Source organism: Cryptomeria japonica, chromosome 5 (assembly GCF_030272615.1).
Source record: "Cryptomeria japonica chromosome 5, Sugi_1.0, whole genome shotgun sequence".
Taxonomy (NCBI): domain Eukaryota; kingdom Viridiplantae; phylum Streptophyta; class Pinopsida; order Cupressales; family Cupressaceae; genus Cryptomeria; species Cryptomeria japonica.
The window spans coordinates 320307517-320326249 of record NC_081409.1 but is presented as its reverse complement, the minus strand read 5'-3'; the positions used below and the strand labels follow the sequence as shown (position 1 = coordinate 320326249).

General features: G+C 38.3%; 1 protein-coding gene across 1 annotated transcript in view; it reads right to left on the bottom strand.

Moving 5' to 3' along the window:
- The window catches only part of LOC131062562 (copper chaperone for superoxide dismutase, chloroplastic/cytosolic), a 105633-nt gene that overhangs the window by 48416 nt on the left and 38484 nt on the right, over positions 1–18733 (bottom strand). Inside the window, exon 2 of the mRNA XM_057996260.2 lies at positions 11053–11082. Coding sequence (XP_057852243.1) covers positions 11053–11082 — 30 coding nt within the window. The remainder of the gene's footprint in view (positions 1–11052; positions 11083–18733) is intronic.

The following is an 18733-nucleotide window of genomic DNA, read 5'->3' as shown; positions in this document are numbered from 1 at the left end:
TTAATTAAGTTTTCCGTTTCATCAATTTGCTTAGCATGCCAATGATGCTCTTCATGACCAACTTTCTTTCAATATGCACAAGTCAGTCTCTCCTAATGTGAATTCTCTTTCTTGGAAAAAGATGAGGAATCTCCTTATGAAGAAGAAGATGATTGTTCTCTATCTTTTCATGGCTTGAACTTTGATTTCTTATGTTTCTTATTGGACCTTTTCTCATTGTTTGGATCATAGTTTAGAAACTCTAACTCGGCAATAACTCAACAAGGCTAAAAAATTTAATAACTTGGGACTCAAAGAAAACTAGGGGAAAAACTCAACAACTTTATCGAAAATTTGAAAATAAATTATTCTTTAAATAATCTTCAAAAACTTTGGGGTCTAGAGGCAAATCCCCCAACAAGGTCAAGAGGTGACACCCCTTGCAGAGGTCTAGGGGCAAAGCCCCTAGCAGGTTTAGGAAAGTGCCCCTCGTGTGGTCCAAGGGCAACGCCCCTAGTAGGCTCCTTATCGCAATATGAGGTGAGGTCGAGAGGCAGAGACCCCACCACCAAGCACAAATTAAGGTCTTCAACACCTCACAACTTTCATGGCAAATGCCATTTCACAATTTTATCACTTGGACCTCTACAAATCTTGATTTGAATGTAGTCACCACTCTAAAATATTAACACCAAATTTTTCAACAAAAATTTTGGAGTAAGACATGTCAACCTTTAAAATGTCGAATTACAAAAATCTAAACACATTTAATGGGCACTTTCCTTTTCGAACTCTTATCAATATTAATTTAATCGTTTAGATAGTTGGGATGAGGATTGGCATAAATAATAATCCCAAGAGAATAATATTAAAAACTTGAGAGTGGGAAAAGTCCACTAAATAATCGGTTCAGTCCTAAATCACTTAACTTTTCAATGTTTGATACAAAAATCAATTTCAGCAAGTTTCTAATAAATTTTGCAACAAAAATCATGGGTTTTTGATGATTTTTTCTAAAAAGAATCGCATGAGTTTTTCTAAAACATGGTGATGAGTTTTTTGACATGTTACTCGTTGTTGGTTTTGACTTTTGACTCACTCACGAGTACTCACAAAGTTTTCCGTTTATGGTTTGGATGACCTATCAATGAAGCTTGTGACTTGGATGGCTTGAGAATACCCATTAAGATTAACTTTGTTTGTTCAAGAATCAACATTTCTATGAATGAATCAAATGATGCCCTAGAATAGACCTTTCCCATAGTCAACCATTGTGTCACAAACTACAAACAATTGCTACATATTTTGAAGCTTTTTTAAAAAATTTAAGACGATGCATCCTTCTTGTCAATATCACATTCTTTGAGTTGTGCTCTTAATTCATTAGCTTTAGTTACACAGTCTTGGATATTGTCAAAACTTTTTGGATCAAGATTATTGAGATGGCTATCAATTTGATATCCTCTAAGCTCATCACTTTGACCATACAATTTAGCCAATTTATTCCAAATATCGAGGTAAAAAGATGATCAAGAGAAACAAATTTACATAGATTTCCAAGCGCCATAGTACTTCTAATGATCCAATCCATCTTTCTCTAGAGTTTGTTGGTTTTGGAATGAATCCATCAATGTGGTGAGTTAACCCTTCACTCGTTAAAGTATTTCATGCATATGATTTCCAAGTTGCATAGTTATGTGGAGTTGAATGAGGCAACTTAGGATAACCTATGGCCAAGATCATATAAGCACAATAGAGAAATCAAAGAGGAAATGAAAACAAACACAAAGAACAACCCTCCCCCCACCCAAATCACTCTCAATAACCCCCCAGCAATATGATTTGGCACTTTATACTCGGTACAATTACAATTGTCAGTTGCTAAAAATGCAATGTGTTCTATGACCTTAATGCTTTACAATTGCCAAAATGAAGCTATATATTGGAAGTATAATTTTTCATCACAATAAATCAGTGTTACGGAGAGACGCATCTCCAGTACCAAAGACGTCTGAAACATCTTCAGATGTTGAAGACTTTCAGCCATGGTCTCCTAAAGACTACCACTATTTCCAACAAATAAAACAAAATAACCTAAAACTCAAATAGTTAAAAGTTAATGAGCTTGAAACTTGGAAGAAAAACAAGTCGCAGAAGGGAAAGTAGGAGCTGACATAGGGGCAATTCAAGGGTTTAGTTCCCTTCTTGTTGAAGGAAAAGTCAATCTACTAGTTGTGGGTACCAAGATGAGCCCAATCAACTTACATATTGATTCATAAATTGCAAATTCCATAGAAATTTTCTATCACTAGAGTGAGAATAGTGACGTAAGAGTTTCCTAGGTGTTTGAGAAACAACTATTAGTAATTTCATGATATTTTCTATAAATTATTAAATTATATTTAAAAATTTGACATCTCCACGTACCTCATCTCCTATTTTCAATAATACATGTATTGGTACTAGTACCAGTAGCGGTCTCCTAGCAACTGTGCAATAAATACAAACTAATAGTACCATTGTGAAGTATACAAAAAAATTATGTACTTTTAAAAATAATTGAACCTAAAAAGAATCACATATGAGCCACATTACCCGAGGACACATCCCCAGTTTTTTCCAGGCGTCCCGATCCTGGGGACAGGGGACGTCCCCATAAATTCTGCATATAGATAGTGAATTTTGATAATGAATTCTATAAGCAATTTGAATTTGACTCTCAGTTTAACACCAATTTGCCATAAGAACTCTGCTAGTTCTTATATGTTAAGGTTCTAATTTCTATAACCAATAATGTATATGTGCATGTTTTCATATGAATATTTTAAATTTCCCTATATATTTTAATTTTCCCTATTTTTATATAGTCATCCCCTAGCCATCCCCAAAAAAAACCACTGTCCCATACCCCCATCCCTATCCCAAAAACTCGAGGTAACATAGCATATGAGCCTTAACAAAGCCCCAAAAGTTCCCAAAACAAGAATTGTTTAGCAACACCTACGACAAATTGCAATTTTAGGAAAATCCATTAGTCAAAAAATAAAATCGTTGGCACCAATGCATTGAGCACAGAAAAATAACCCAATTCAATAAAAATTGCTTAGAAAAAGGTCATGAGCCCATGTTATGGCTCTTTAAAGTTGAACTACAAATTTGAAAATGCCACACCCCACGATCCAAGAAAAGGGGTTGAGTCCTTATATGTGGGTATGCACAAAGGTCTACAAACCTTACTAAAGGCAAAAAAAATGCAAAAATGTGGGGCTTGTGCCTATATGATGCCTCTAGTACTCTAGTAACCTATGTAGGGTTTTATAATATATATGTATACCCCCTTCCCCAAAATCTTTGCATTTTGGGAATGGGAATGTCTTTGAGGAATGGGGACACGAGAGAGATGTCTTGAGGACTCCCAAGAGTCCCATGACAGTCCTAGGGGTGCCTAGGAGTCTCTCATGGCCCCTACATTCCCACAAGGGGCACTGCCCCTTGACCACATTAGGTGATCTACCCAAATCCCCAAAAGGAGCACTAACCCTTGATCCCAAGTCTCCACCAACCATTGTTATTGTTAATGCAATCATTGCCATGTCTTTTATGTCTATTAGTTTATACTTCACTTAGCATGCCAAAGTTTCAATTGTAATTCTTATACTTATTCTTGGTTTGCTCCCAAAGTTACAAAACTCTACCCAGCATTGTTAATGTTCAAATTTCAGTGTAATCATTGTCATGTTTTTTATGTTTATTAGTTTAAACTTTACATGGTATGCCAAAGTTTCATTTACAGTTCTTATACTTATTCCTTACACATAATATTTTCAAGTACTGTATGTATTTGTGCCACCCCCCACCATCCCCCATAGTCCCCAAACTTAGGCCCTTGGTCCCCTGTTAGGAAACTCCGTGGAACTATGTATTTTACAAAAAAAATTCTAACTACAAATTTTTTTTTTATGATTTTTGTCTACACAAAAAAATAATATTTTTTTGAAATCATATTGTACTATGCAAGGGTGAGTCATATGGCCCAAAAACAAAAACAATGGCCTCAAATGGCACTTTCTCTAAAATTGACAAATTGACAGTCGATATTTAGGTTCATGGACCTCCTAAATAAGATGGAAGGGTTAGATTTGATCAAAAATGCTCCAAATTTACAGCTACCTTCTAGATCTAGCAACCACCTCCCAACTTCAAACCCTTGCAAATCTCACCTCCAATGTCTAATTAGAATGAAAAAAAAAGACATTTAACTTTCTCTAACATTCTAGACACAATGGTGAGCTCAAATTTGCTCCACCAATCTCCCAAATGCACACACAATACAAAACCACAATAGAAATCCCTCTAGAGTCTAGTATTTTTATCACACCTTTTTGATTCTCCAAATCATCTAAGGATGCAAGAGAGTTCTTCAATGCTTCAAGAAAATGAAAGATCTACACTCAAGAACTCCCAAAAGACTAACCAAAGGCACTCTGTAATGTCCCTTCCTTACCTCTCCATTTTTTGGTGGAGGTTGACCTACTATTAGGGTCTTGTAGGTCAGCAGGGTGGTTTGGGACCCAACCCAAGGTTGTGCGATTCAGTTTGGGAGCTTCGTAAGTCTTCCAGTTAGTTTTTGGGAGTTATGTCTATGAATAAAATTGAAATTCCAATGTTGGCCTTACGTGAATAGTGAAAAGTGAATAGTAACTGAAAAACATAAAGATGAATAGTGAAAAGTGACCCCCATCCTAGTAACTCAAGTTGTTTTTAAAAGGGAGCCAAATTGTCAATGAGAAAATAAACCCTCAAGCTCATTTTAAGTTTTTAAAAGCCAAAAAGTGACTCCCATATGGATCGAACTTCTTGGAGAGCTTATAAAAAGCAACTTTCATAACAATTGCTCTCATTCTTATGCCTCTATTTTCAGATCAGCAGCTTGCATGAGGGTTTTAGCAGCTTGAGACTTCCGGGAACGCTAACTTCTGGAAGAATTGGGGGATTTGGATGAAAACCCACCTCTCTGGGTGACAGTTTCCATCAGTATTCAGCTTCAGTGTGCATTTGGGGATTTTTTAGCAAATCTATCAGTTTGAGGGCAGGTTTTCTACAATTAGTTGTAGGGCAGACCTTCTAGAGGTCATTACCATCTACTCCTAGCTCAATTTCAGCTAGCCGTTCCATTTTGGGAAGAAGGGTATCAAACCCTAGGGTGTATTTAGGGTTTTAACAGTTGATTTCTATATTTCTATCGGCTGGAAATTTACATCAGACTTATGAGTTCATGTTAATGGTATGTACATTGCTCTTTTAAGCAAATGAAAGTTCCTTGATTGCCTTCCTTATGTGTTATGCATTATAGATTAAATTAGAAATTTCTTTATGTAATATTCAAGAATCTTGCATAAAACTTCAAAACCAGTCAAAACAAAAAAAAAACCAAACAAACCCCATCCAAATATACACTGGCCAAAGACTTATCAGCAAATAAACATTGCACATAACCCCACCTAATTTGGATCAGATTGGGTGAAAATTGGATTGGGGATCTTTCAGTCGTATCGGAGCCATGACCCTCCCAACCTAACGGGTCTTGTGGCTCCTTACATGCATCCCAAACAGTTTGGGTTTTACAGATACTACACCCGCAAAAGAGGACCCTGTCATTTGGCCATTAATTTCGATGTCCCAACAAGTGCAGACATGGGTGATCATCAGGAGTGTAGTAGGAGCCCTAATCACAGACAGAATCGTCCAAACCCCGATGAGCTACTTAGAACTCTTACGGAGTCTCAGCCTAGGATTGTGCAAGCACTTGACAGGTTACAGGATACATTGGATAGATTGGACTTGGGGCAACATAGGGATAGGCATGACAGGTCAGTATCTACAGCTACCAGTCATGACAATAGTAGAGCCCCATCATCGTTTGACAGTGCACGTGGTTCACATAGACATGAGAGAGCTCACACTCGGACAGTAGATAAACCCCTGCAGCCTCATTTCCCTCCTAGAGATGAGCCACTTCCAAATGACCCAAAGGAGGGCATTGCATTTCAGGATGTGGTGATGGCGGCCAGTGATGAGTGGACCCGCCTACCTGCTCATGTGAGAGAGGCAATCCCTCTTCCCCAGTATTGTTCACAGCACAGAGACAACATGAAGGATGATAGACGAATCCTATCAACAGGGTAACGGTGACCTACAAAGGGCTACCAACAAGCTCTCTTTGTCTACTTTTGATGGCAGTGGGACGATGAGTGCACGAGCTTGGGTGCACAAGTTGAATATATACTTGTCACTCAAGCCTATGCCCGAGGACGAGGCCATACAATTCACAGTGTTGCATCTAGAGGGTGTGGCCTACGATTGGTGGCACCATGGTTTGGTCACCCAAAACCATGGACTTATAAAATCCTATACTGAGTTTACCAAGCGGCTGATTTCTAGATTTGACTGCAAGGACGTGGAGTTATATTACAGGGATCTAGCACTATTGAGAAAGGGGGGCCACGTTTAAACTTACATCAATGAGTTTCAATGCATTGCAATGATGGTTCCTGAGATACCAATTAGACGTGTGGTGATGTTATTTGTGGAGGGATTACATGATAGACTACGGGGACTAGTCAAGGCTCTTAATCCTAGTACCCTTCAAGAGGCTATACAGATTACCTTGGACCTAGGCACCACACCACCACCCACTTCTTATCACTAAAATAGAAAGTTTTCCAAAGGTTCTAAGCCTAATCAACGGTCTTCTACTCAGCAAAGGGGTACACCACCTCCTCCTAGGATGGATTAGGAGACGCGGAATGAATTGAGGAGGAAGAAGCTTTGCTTCTCATGTAAGGAACCTTGGGAGCCTAGTCACAAATGCCTTGGGAAAGGCAAAGCACGTCTCATAGAGGTCTATTCAGATGTAGAGGATGAGCACGCACAGGATACAGCATCTGAGGGCATCCATAGTGAGGATGAGCAGGAGGTTCCATAGACAGAGCTTGGAGAGGATGAGACTTTTGATACGTCCAAGGTCACTATTGCCACACTTTCAAGAGTCCCTAGGATCCATTTCTTTCGGATAAAGGGAGTGATAAAGGAACAGTGTGTGATTTGCCTGGTGGACAGTGGTGTCACGCATAACTTTGTTGACGAGGGCTTAGTTGTTAAGCGTGGGCTACAGGCAGAGAATTTTCCTGGTTTTAGCGTGACCGTTGCAGATGGATTTTCTATGCGTTGCACTAGGAGGGTCCCACAGCTCAGTATTCAGATGGGTGATTACACTTTAACCGATGACTTCTATGTTGTGGGTCTTGGTGAGATTGACACAGTGCTTGGTATCCAGTGGCTTCAATCACTTGGCAGATATGTTCAGGATTTTAGGCGGATGGAGTTGGAGTTTGTGGCAGATGACAAGAAGGTTGTGTTGAAGGCTCTCTTTGATGGTGGACCTATTGTAGTTTCAGCACATCGGATGGAGTCTATTTTTCAGGCATGGGGATGTTGCTTGGGTGGCACAGTGTTTCATCTCGTCCAAGTCATCTTCTTCAGATGATAGACTAGCATTGCATGGAGATATCCAAATGATATTGGACAGACAACATAGTGTTTGGAGACCTTCCTACCCGTAGACCTCTTGATCATGGGTTTGAGCATATGATAGAGCTAGAGAAGGGCGCCAAACCCATGATTACACTTCCTTGTCGTCATCCTAAGGCATTTAAGGATGAGATAGAGAAGACCATCTGGGAGTTATTGGACATGGGATTCATTAGGCCTAGTTCTAGCCCCTTTGCTTCTTATGTGGTGTCAGTGAAGAAGGATGGCACTATGCGTATGTGCATTGACTACCAAACACTCAATAAAAAAACAATTAAGAACAGGTATCCGATTCCACGCATTGATGAGTTGCTTGATGAGCTCCATGGGGTACTGTATTTTTCGAAGATTGATCTTCGATCAGGATACCATCAGATTCGTATTCATGAGGACATCCATAAGACTGCATTCAAATGCCACTACGGACATTATGAGTTTTTAGTGATGCCATTCGATCACACTAACGCACCTGTTGTTTGCCCTCTTGGGTGAATAACTTAAAACATAAAGCACATAATGCAGGATAATAACGCCATAGATATCACACAAGTATAAGAGATGTTATTCCATTCATAATTGTGTGTTACAAGTTACATTCCGAAGTATATAAAGATACCGAGGGGGTGCGAGCGCCAACCGTTGCACCGCAACGACCACCCCTCGGTTGCCAACTAACCAAAACAATTACACATAATTAACTAGTCTTATTTTCATGTACAATAATGCCGCCAACATCATCCCCCCCAAAAAGAAAAGTCGTCTCCAAGCGACTAACAAAATAGAGATGACATTAAACAAAACCAAGGTAGAGAACTGTTGACGCCAGTGGAGCCCGGAACTTATACACTTGCTGCGTCCTTGCCTAAAAACCCTTTTCTGCTACCATCTGATGCTCAAGTGCGGATTTCACCATTATTGCTTCCTTTGACATCACAGTCCTCCTGTGCCTAAACCAAACTTGTTTGCAAAACACGCTTTTCAGTCTCAGCCTCCACCAACTGCTACTCAAATGATACCGTCTCCCTAGCCAATTTGTCCTCGAAAGCCACCCGCGCTGCCCTTGCGGCATCCAATTCCTAGATACGCTGAGCTAAGTCTCACGCTACTACTGCCTCCAACCTGGTGGTCAACTCCTTCCAAGCCCTCTATGCATCCACCAAGGCAACCTAACGTCCAGCCGAGACATACTCCAAGTTCCTCAAAGTGTACCATTCCTGCCTGGAGGTGGCCACAACCCTCTGTCACAAAGGCTACGAGACACCTCAAATCCTCTGTCACACTCCCCAAAGGCTAATAATTGAACTGAATAACTCCCTGGTGTCATACAACTGCGCGGACCTGCAATGTCTCCCCTCACCAATGCTTAGCTTCAGGCTTCCCTCTCACAGTACGGACAACCACAACACTTACCGTGACATCTCTAATGCCCTTCGCCCAACTCCAACAAGTGTACTGTAGCTCAAAAATAAACTGGGGATCTGGGGGCATTGCCCCCAGCGGGGTCGAGGAGCAACGCCCCTGCGGACTCTGGGGCAACGCCCCAGCGAGGTCGAGGGGCAGCGCCCCTTGCGGGGTCTGGGGCAGCGCACCAGCGGGGTCAAGGGCAGCGCCCCTCGCGAGGTCCGGGGGCAACGCCCTAGGTGCGCCGCCAACACCAATTTACAACCCTCAGAACCGTACGAAAGTCCATGGCGCACATCATTTCTGTGATATTTTAAGGTATCAAAACCCTTCTTCTCCACTCTAGTATTTGCAGCGTCCTGGCTCCAGATGTCATCGAATGATTTTTCAATCTGGTCGTCGTCATTTTTTTTTGTTTTTAATTTTGTCCACTGTAATGTCCCCCCGATGGCACCCCAGCCATACAACCTCCCCGTACGGTCAACAACAGCACTGACACCTCCAATCGTGCGGCCACCTTCCCGTGCGGTCAACACCCCTCCACCGTACGGTTGTGTTTGCTTGTGCAGTGTTGCGTTTATGGCTATGTTGCTGCGCTCGTCTCTCCTTTTTTTCTCTTTGTCCGTTTTTTGTTTGGCATGGGCTGCGTGGTGCGGGGTTTTTATTTCTTCTCCTTTGCGTGTGCGGACTTATGTGGGGCTTTTATGTGCGGGTGTCCACCCACGGTGGTCCCACCGATTGGTGGTTCCACCGTCGGTGGTCCCACTGTTCGGTGTTCCACCGCACGGTGGTTCTGTCATCAATGGTCCATCGCACGATGGTCCCACCATTTGGTGGTTCCGCCGTCGGTGGTCCCACTGTCGGTGGTCCACCGTACGGTGGCCCCACCATTGTGCGCCTTCTTTTTTCTTTTTTCTTTTTTATTTCTCGTACGGTCGTCGTACGAACCGCACTATTTTATTTTTATTTTTTTTTCCCAGTCGTACAGTCAACTGTCGTACGGACCCATACGGCCGTACGTTTTTTTTTTTTTCCAATTTCTTTATATAATATTCAAGAATCTCGCATAGAACTTCAAAACCAATCAAAACAAAAAAAAAAAAAAAAACCCCATCCAAATATACGCTGGCCAAAGACTTATCAGCAAATAAACATTGCACATAACCTCCTAATTTGGATCAGATTGGGTGAAAATTGGATTGGGGATCTTTCACACTCAACTTGCTCTAATACTATGTAAGATTTGGCTATGGAAATAGTCACCCAAAATTTTGAAGCCTAATGAAAAGCACAAAGAACTCAAAAGATCACAATGACAAGAACAAACTATATTCCTATCAATGAATGCAAATAGAATGTAAGTACAATAAACAAGAGACCTTTGGTTATATAGGCCTAGGTGAGGCATAAGACATCATAAGATTATGACAAGTGTCTTAATCTTATAATATAAAACAAAGTGCCTTATAAGTGTCCAAAGTAAACTTAAGTGATAAGGTGTGAAAAAGAACCGATAGTGGGAATAGTTAGGGTAATAACCCTATTCACACCAACACATGTTTCAAAGGATAAGTTAATTGTAGATGCATGCAAAATGATAAGACTATTGAATATGTACCACATTCTCATGCCATCTTTGGTTGTTTTCAATCATACCCCCATAAGAGTTGGACACATTTTTGTTTCCCACTTCAATTTGGCCATTTATTTGTGGATGAAAAATAGTTGCACTCTTCAAATCGATGTTCATTATTTTGCACGAGAAGGTTTATAATATTCCCAAAGCCCTTGCATCTCTATTGAAGACAATGAATTTAGGAAACCAAAACAAACCCAAGCATTGGGAAAAATAATTCAGCTGCTTAAAATGATTTTACATTGTTAAGGCGGCTGCACTTGCTTCGTATGATGATTGATTCAGCCACCAAAACAATAAGAATGGCTGTCTCCTCCACCAAAATTTTCATGTAAAGATTGAAGATCCTAAGGACCCTCTAATAAAATTGTAAAATCCCAGAATACAATAAACATAAGCAAAACACTGAATTTTTAATTTTACATGGGAAACTGACACAAACTTACCATAAGGTCTGGTAAAATGTCTCCATTGCCCTGCAAAACCATCATAAAATATACAAATTATAAACATTTCAATGACATTAAAAATTTGATTCAAGCAGAAAGTGCAGCACATCTTAATCTCATTCTAATCACATGTTAGCATCTACTCTGCACTTAGAATATAAAGCAAGGCAAAACCACTTCAAATTAATAATAACATGAAATCAATTTGCAACAATCGAAAAAATGTGTCTTTTCATATCAAACTGATGGCAACACTTAATAATTTTCCAAACTTTTCTTATCCTTGCGTGAATTGAGCAGCTGTCAGCCTTTAGCTTTGATTCATAAAGTCTAAATTTAAAAAGAGTGTCTGGAATTTAATCAACCCTTCACAATTTTTCAGACTTTTCTCATCCTTATGTGAATTAAACAGCTGTATCAACCTTTAGCTTTGATTTACAAAGTTTCAAGATATGAGTGATTTGAAAGTCCAAATTTAAAAAGGGTGTCTGGAATTTACTGTGTAATAATTTTACACAAGAACAATACAAATTTCCATATTTGTATGTTACATTCTTCAAAATACATTGCGTAAATACCAATTACTGCAACCATACCAAAGACTGAATGCATAAACTGCAACATAGAAATAAATTATGATCAAACAAAATTTCAAGAGCCCTTTTTATAGAAAACAATATTTATCTATTTTAAATTATTTTTGTCAGCATTGAACAACCTTGACAACAGTATAAACTATAAAGCATTCAAGAGCTCCATCTCAATCACAATCAGATAAACATTTTTTCAAGAAAACATAACCTTGACTGTTGATTATGCAGTTTAGAGCCTTCAAATGTTTGGAAATTCTAAGGATAGGATATATGGGCATAACATAAAAACATTTAATGCCAATAAGTAGAAACCCTTCATAGTTAACCACAGCTCAATAGATAAATCCTAAAGAAATAGAAAGTTGAATACAAATCTATTTTTATATTCCATCATATGCAATCATCTGTTAGCACTCAGCGTAAGATGTAGCAATGACAATATGTGAGGTTCAAAGACAAGGCCTCTATCCATAATTTGACAAATATCCTACCACAAAATGGACCCAAGAAGCCATACATTCATCCACAAAAAGGATCCATTAATGCCATTAACTACACAAATTCTTTAAACCCTGTGCTCGTAAATATAATTAGACTCTTAAATGAATATCATGCACCTTATGACCAATGTACTATGGCATCCCCTGTAACTGTTACTGGTTATGCCCACAACTGTCAAACAAGTAGAATAGCCAAGTAGCCTAACTTATAGGTCATCCATAGATTCTGGAAACACAAAAAACATACAACTTTAGTGTCCACAATATGCAGTGTCTTACTCAAAAAATAGTATGCTTGAAATTTAGCGTCAGTTAAGGTATTTAGAAGGTATTCCCAGCCGTACATTTCTGCCTGTGCTACCAATTCAGGCCCCAGGGCTTGCCAGTTCAGGTTTCATCCTGCATAGATATGGGTCTAGATCCAATCTGCACTAGAGGCCATGCAAAGTGCCGTCCCAATGTTGCAGGTCTGTCCAAGACAAACCCAAGTAAACCTACATCAAATTTTGTTGTTTTTCATACCCAGCCAGCAAATTTTGACCTTTGTTTTTAAATAAGCTTCTAATTTGGCCTTTGACTTTAACCACATGCCCAAAAACACCCCCCTCAAACCCTAAAAGATGGATTTTAAGACATTTTGAAGACAAAAACAAAATCATTTCCCCTATTGTGAATGGAAAACAAAAATGTCATCCATCCTTGTTGAACTTGCACAAATAGAGTTACAGACTGATCAATGAAAGTTTCAAAAAGATTGGTTTTATATTCCTATGCATTTGCAAGAGACCATTTGTTGCCATGGCAATCGTAGAGGAAGATTTCTGCAAAAGTGGTAGGTTTTTTTCAAGGTTTTAGTTTTTTGTTTTTACATTTCTCTTTTTACAAATGAACTCTATTGTTTTGTTGGAGATTTCTTGTTTTGTTTTAATTCTTCTGTGAATCTATAACACGTACTTAATATTTTTTAATTTTTTATTTTATGAGTCAAGTTGTATGCATATTTTTTGTTTTCATCTGTTTTGTTCCTTTGAATGTGTTGTTTCTTGAACTTGTCATCAAAGGGATTACAATGGGATTAATATGGTACAACAAGTTCCAGGTGGTGGGGAATATGTTTGAATTTGTAGTGGGTGTGATGTTAAAGTATTCAAGCTCCATACAATTAGACGAAAGGCCATTTGTGCCACAACCTTGGTCTAGGCATCAAAGCTTTTCCCAAGAAAAAATGGTGTACCCACTCCAAAAGCATGGATCCTAGCATATATTAATGAACAGAAAAGCAAATCAACAACAGGGCACAAATCAAATCATCCTTTGTTAAACAAAGGATCTCAAGGAATGAAGCCCCTTCCACCACCTTCTAATCTTCAACCTCTATGGAGCCACCCATTTTTTGCCACACTTGAACAACCCACGGCCTTTACACATAAGAGATCAAAGGGACTGTCAGAATTGACATTTCAGAGCAGGTCCCAAGAGATTGCCAGGGTACCTAGCATCAGTTGGTATCAAAATTTCATTTAGTGTTTTCAACTTCAGAGTTTCGTGTTCAAGTTGGCATCCAAGGATAAAAACCCTAGGCTGTTTTCAAAGATCTCGGAGGACAAAAACCCTCTTGGACTTCCATCTCCAAATTTGAGGACGAAAACCCTCACATTTGTTTAGGGCATCTCCACACAGAGGTTGCATCAGAGCTGAAATTTAAGCAATTTCATGCAAGATTTCAGAATTGAGCCATAGGCTTTGCAAGCAAATTATTTGGATATTGCCTAGTGGACTCATCATTGTATTTTTTTTATTTATCGTTGTCTCATCAGTCATCATGGGTGTGCCAGTCTTAAAGACAATTTCACATCATTTGAGAGTCTGATTTGGAGCATCATCATACAACCTTTGACATCGCTAAGGGTAATGAACAACATCTTCAAACAGCTTAATTGACATTAGCATTTAAGGAGAATTTTCGCACTATTTTTGGTGATTTATACCAATTGTACAGCATCATTTATTGTTGTCATACATTTTTAGGAAGCGACTACTGCTACAAGGAATTATTACTGCATTTTCATCCTTGTTATAGCTGCCCATATGTTGTGCATGTTGATAACTTACAACTAAGAAGGAAATATCATAAGTAAACTAAAATTGAATTTCCAATACTTTCTATCAATCATCATAATTGTTCAATGTTAAGAGTTAAAAGGTATTTAACTAATTAATTACTAAATTACTTAAGTCCATTTTCACACTAGCTACTTAAGTTTACTTAACTCGTGTGCTTTTTTGTCTCAAATCATAGGACCAAGACACATGTCATGATCTATTTTTATCCTCACCTAAGGTTTCATCTAGGGTTGCTTTTCTATTTTTTGCTCTTTCTTTTCATAAGGATTCTTTATTGTATCATTCACTATGAGGTTTTGCATATCCCTAATTATTCATGCTTTTTTGGTTCAATAGCTCTTGGCCTCCATAGCTTTTCTTTTTCTACTATGTGTGATAGGTATTAGATTTCATAAGATCCTTGGGGGTTGTAGGGTTGAAGAATCAACTCCAACATAGTATCAGAGCTTCAAATGTACAATTCACTATCTATTTTTTGAGATTTTGGCGTTGAAGGATCAAATGATGCATCTTGGAGCCAAATGGACCTCACTATAGCACCTAGAAGGCTCAAAAACACTATAATCAACTTTTTGAATATTGAAATCCAAGCAAGAAAAAAATTGCAATTGTTTTTTAGGGTTGCATAGATTTTTAAAGCAAAAATTCCTACAATTGTACAAAGTCATACCCCATTCTGCATCAACCTCTCTCCTTGTATGAATTTCAACAAAGAAATATTTTTACAACGATCGTTTACTTTTCTAGCACCCCTTTTAAGTTTTATGGTGAATTGTTTGAAAAACCCCAACATTTTACTCTTCACCCCCAACTATTTCATCACAACCACCGCTAGTTTCTTTCCTAGTCCTTCCCAACAATGAGTTTAATCCCCTCAATAGGACCTTTTCACAACACTTGTCAGCATCTCTGCCCACCTAATGATAAATGGCTTTTTATGAACCTGAAACCACCATATGAACCTTCCAAACGCTTTCAGTTGCCTTCTTTGCAATTCTCATTGGCTTTTCGTTGTTTTTCAACTCCATTCAACAGTTTGGCATGCCCTTTCAGTGCTTTCCAAGGTCAACATGTAGTTTTACAAGGTCAACAGGTGGTTCCTTCTATGCTATCAATTGTTTCCGACCCAACAAACAATTTTTTGTCCCCATCAGCGGTTTCTCAGCATACTTAGTAGTTTTCTATCACCTTTCAATGCTTTCCATCATACAATAAAAATTTCAAGGCAAACTAGTGGTTTCCTAGCCATGCGAGGAACATTCTGACGACCTACATAATATTCTTTTTGGTGACATCAACATCCATACAGCCCACCTAACCTACCCCTAGCCCTAATTTGTCCTAAAGAAGCTATTTTTTTGGCATAACTTAGGAATACGATATCGTTGGAAAGTTGGTTATGAGCACTTTCCAATGGTGCAAGTATTTTTCTCAAATTTTACTACTAGTGCATTTATCACTTGTCAAAATCAGATGTTTAGTTTTGGCTCACAACCTTTTGCCTAAACCTCCTTTTCTACAATTCTTGCAACATTGGAAAGATATTTCAATGCTCTTTACAGCTATCCATGCACTTTTTCAGCTTTTTCCCTGATATTTTTTATTCAATTTATAATTATTTCACATTCTTGATTCTAGTTGATTACTTGGACATGTAGGCATTTGGAAAAGTTCTATTGCACGAGCTTGCTTCTTTTAAGTTGTCTATATGTATTTCCAACATGTTGTCCTTTTAGGCATTATGAGCATCTTTTAAATGCACTTTTTCATTTGTAGACGCACTGAGATAGTGCCACAATTGTACATGATTTAGGGGATATTGCTCATCATGTTGTTCCATTTTTGTACTCACACTAGTTTATAAAGTGCCATGGGGTGTTTGTTGTGTGCACTTTGTTATTTGCAATCACAACCTTATCTACCTTCATGCATGTATGCCTTGTTTTGCACACTCTTCAATTGCAAGTACTATCTTGTGCACAATTTATTGATCTCTCTTCTCCTTTATGCACTATATTATGACACACTTTTAGTGAACCTCTCATCTCTCCCCCTTGACTGCATTATGGGGGGGGTTCACACTTTTGGTGCTAACGCTTCCTTGGTTTTGATTTGGAGTTAACTAAGTATCTAGTTTTTGTTCCTCTATACTAGTAAAAGTAGTAGCTAATTACTCATGCATTTCGATGAGATAGAACACTTATCATATAGACACTCTTACATTCTTGTTTCGTGGAGGCAACCTTCCATCATCAATTGATCAATTTCTTCAAACTATTGGCACCTATATTTTCAACTCGTAAGATTCTTTGAATTGGTTGAGTAGTGTCATTGGGAACTGTTGGTGTGCGTTTTATTACACACCGAACACAGAATAAAATGTCCAAAGACACTCTATCCTCTCTTGAACAAAATCACCGCATATGATAAGATTGCTAGAAGATCATATGGTGATTCCAAGGTTTCTTTTGTCAAGTCTTGACGTGTGGATAAGCTCAAAGGGCGTTGTGATATGCTGGTAGTACACAAAGGGACTTGAGCTTAGCTCGTTCAATTCACAATGAAGGTCAAGACAATGAAGCTCTATCGTTCGGGTCTTGGATCATGGACTTCAAGAAAACTGAAAAGGAGATAAGGGTTTAGATTAGCAAAAACACTTATCACTGAGTAACCTTAGTCAAATGTATTATTAGGACAATACTTCCCTTGTGCACATAACAATAATAACTGATGCAATGTAAGATATCTACTACTAGGAGAAAGTCTGATATGATCTCTAGGTAAGTCTGATAAAGATTACTGACTTATTGGATTCATTCCAAATTTCTAGTGCAATGACTCTTTTTAGTTTCAATACATTTATAATCCCGCGTTTGGAGTAGTAATAGACCTGCTGGTATGTGAAAGAAAGTAGATCCTTATATCTGACCAGCAACCTTATAGTGGAAATATGTTATATTGTACCTATAATGGTACCCAAGATTACTATCACTTCCCTTGTATTATAAATGAGAAGTCAGACATGAATTCTGACTCCTTGTTAAGGTGGTCTGATATATCTTCACCAGGATCGACTGATGTGCGGGACTTCTGCTAAAGATCAACCACTATGCTGAATGTGATATGAGGATTTCTTTTAGAACTTCTGGATCTTGTAGTGATCTTGTTCGCTGTCCCTGAGTATCTTCCTTATGATCATGTGTTTTGAACAGCAATGGATATCCTTGTGTATGAACAAATATAGATTCTTATAACTGATAGCTTTTCCTAACTACATTCCTTATATGCATGCTATTATCTTTGACGCTGTTCCCGATTCATGTATTATAGGCTTATGCATCTATTGTCATACCATTGGTGGGTAATAGACCCCCTTATTTGTCTGGTCGATGGCTCCACTGAGCACTGCAAATATGAATAAATATATAAGACAAATCTCTGATGTAAATAAACAATTCCTCCATGCCTCTTTGGTGAACCATGAACCTCCTTTAATAGCCATTGAGTGGGCATGATGTGAGGAGTTGTATCTCTTCCATCATGTCCATTCACTTGATCACACATCAAATTGGTCTTAACCTTTGTTTATTAATAATGCCATTAGTTAATTAATCCACTCTTTGATCAAACTTTTTGTTCTTCTCCTTGACAGCAATAGACTTCATATTAATGGGTGTCCATCCATGGATTGCCTTGGAACAAAGACATCTGCTTTGTGTGATTTGTCTAGCAAGCGGATGGGGTTATTACATTGAGGGAGGGTATTACAGTAAAAGGGTATTTACCTAATTAATTATTTAATTATTTAGGTCCTTTTTCACATTCGCTGCTAGAGCTTACTAAGGGCATGTGTTTTTTGTCTCGAGTCATAGGATTGGGACACATCATGTTCCCCTTTTTTTGAATTAAGATAATTAATAATATTATTTAAATTGGGCCCGATAATCCCTAATTTTAAGGGCAACTTAATAATATTACTATAATTAAAATAAGAGGTGTTTTAAAACACTAATATTAAAATAAAAGTATTCTAAAATACTTAAATAAATAAAAACAAAAATTAAAATCAAACAAGAAATAAGAACTAAAAATATTTTTAAATACATGGAGAGATATTTTGGGCTCAAGGGCCCAATTCAAAAAGGTATATCAAAGAGGTGCCTATCTTCATTTGGGCATCATTCAAGTTATTCTTTAAATCCAATTTCTAGATTTGTGCAGCTTGTTCAATCTAGGGCATTCAAGGAACAAAACCCTTGGCTTGTTTGGGGTTTGAAAGGACAAAAACCCTCTTGGATTCCAAATTCGGCATCAACAATGGAAACCTTTGCTTCCAATCTTGGGTGATTCCATTCAAGGATCAAAAGTGTGATCATTTGTGAAGCATTTTAGGATAATTTGGAGTTTTCTACAGTGTCACAACAATGATTTGATGGAAACTTCAAATTTTTTGAGGATTGC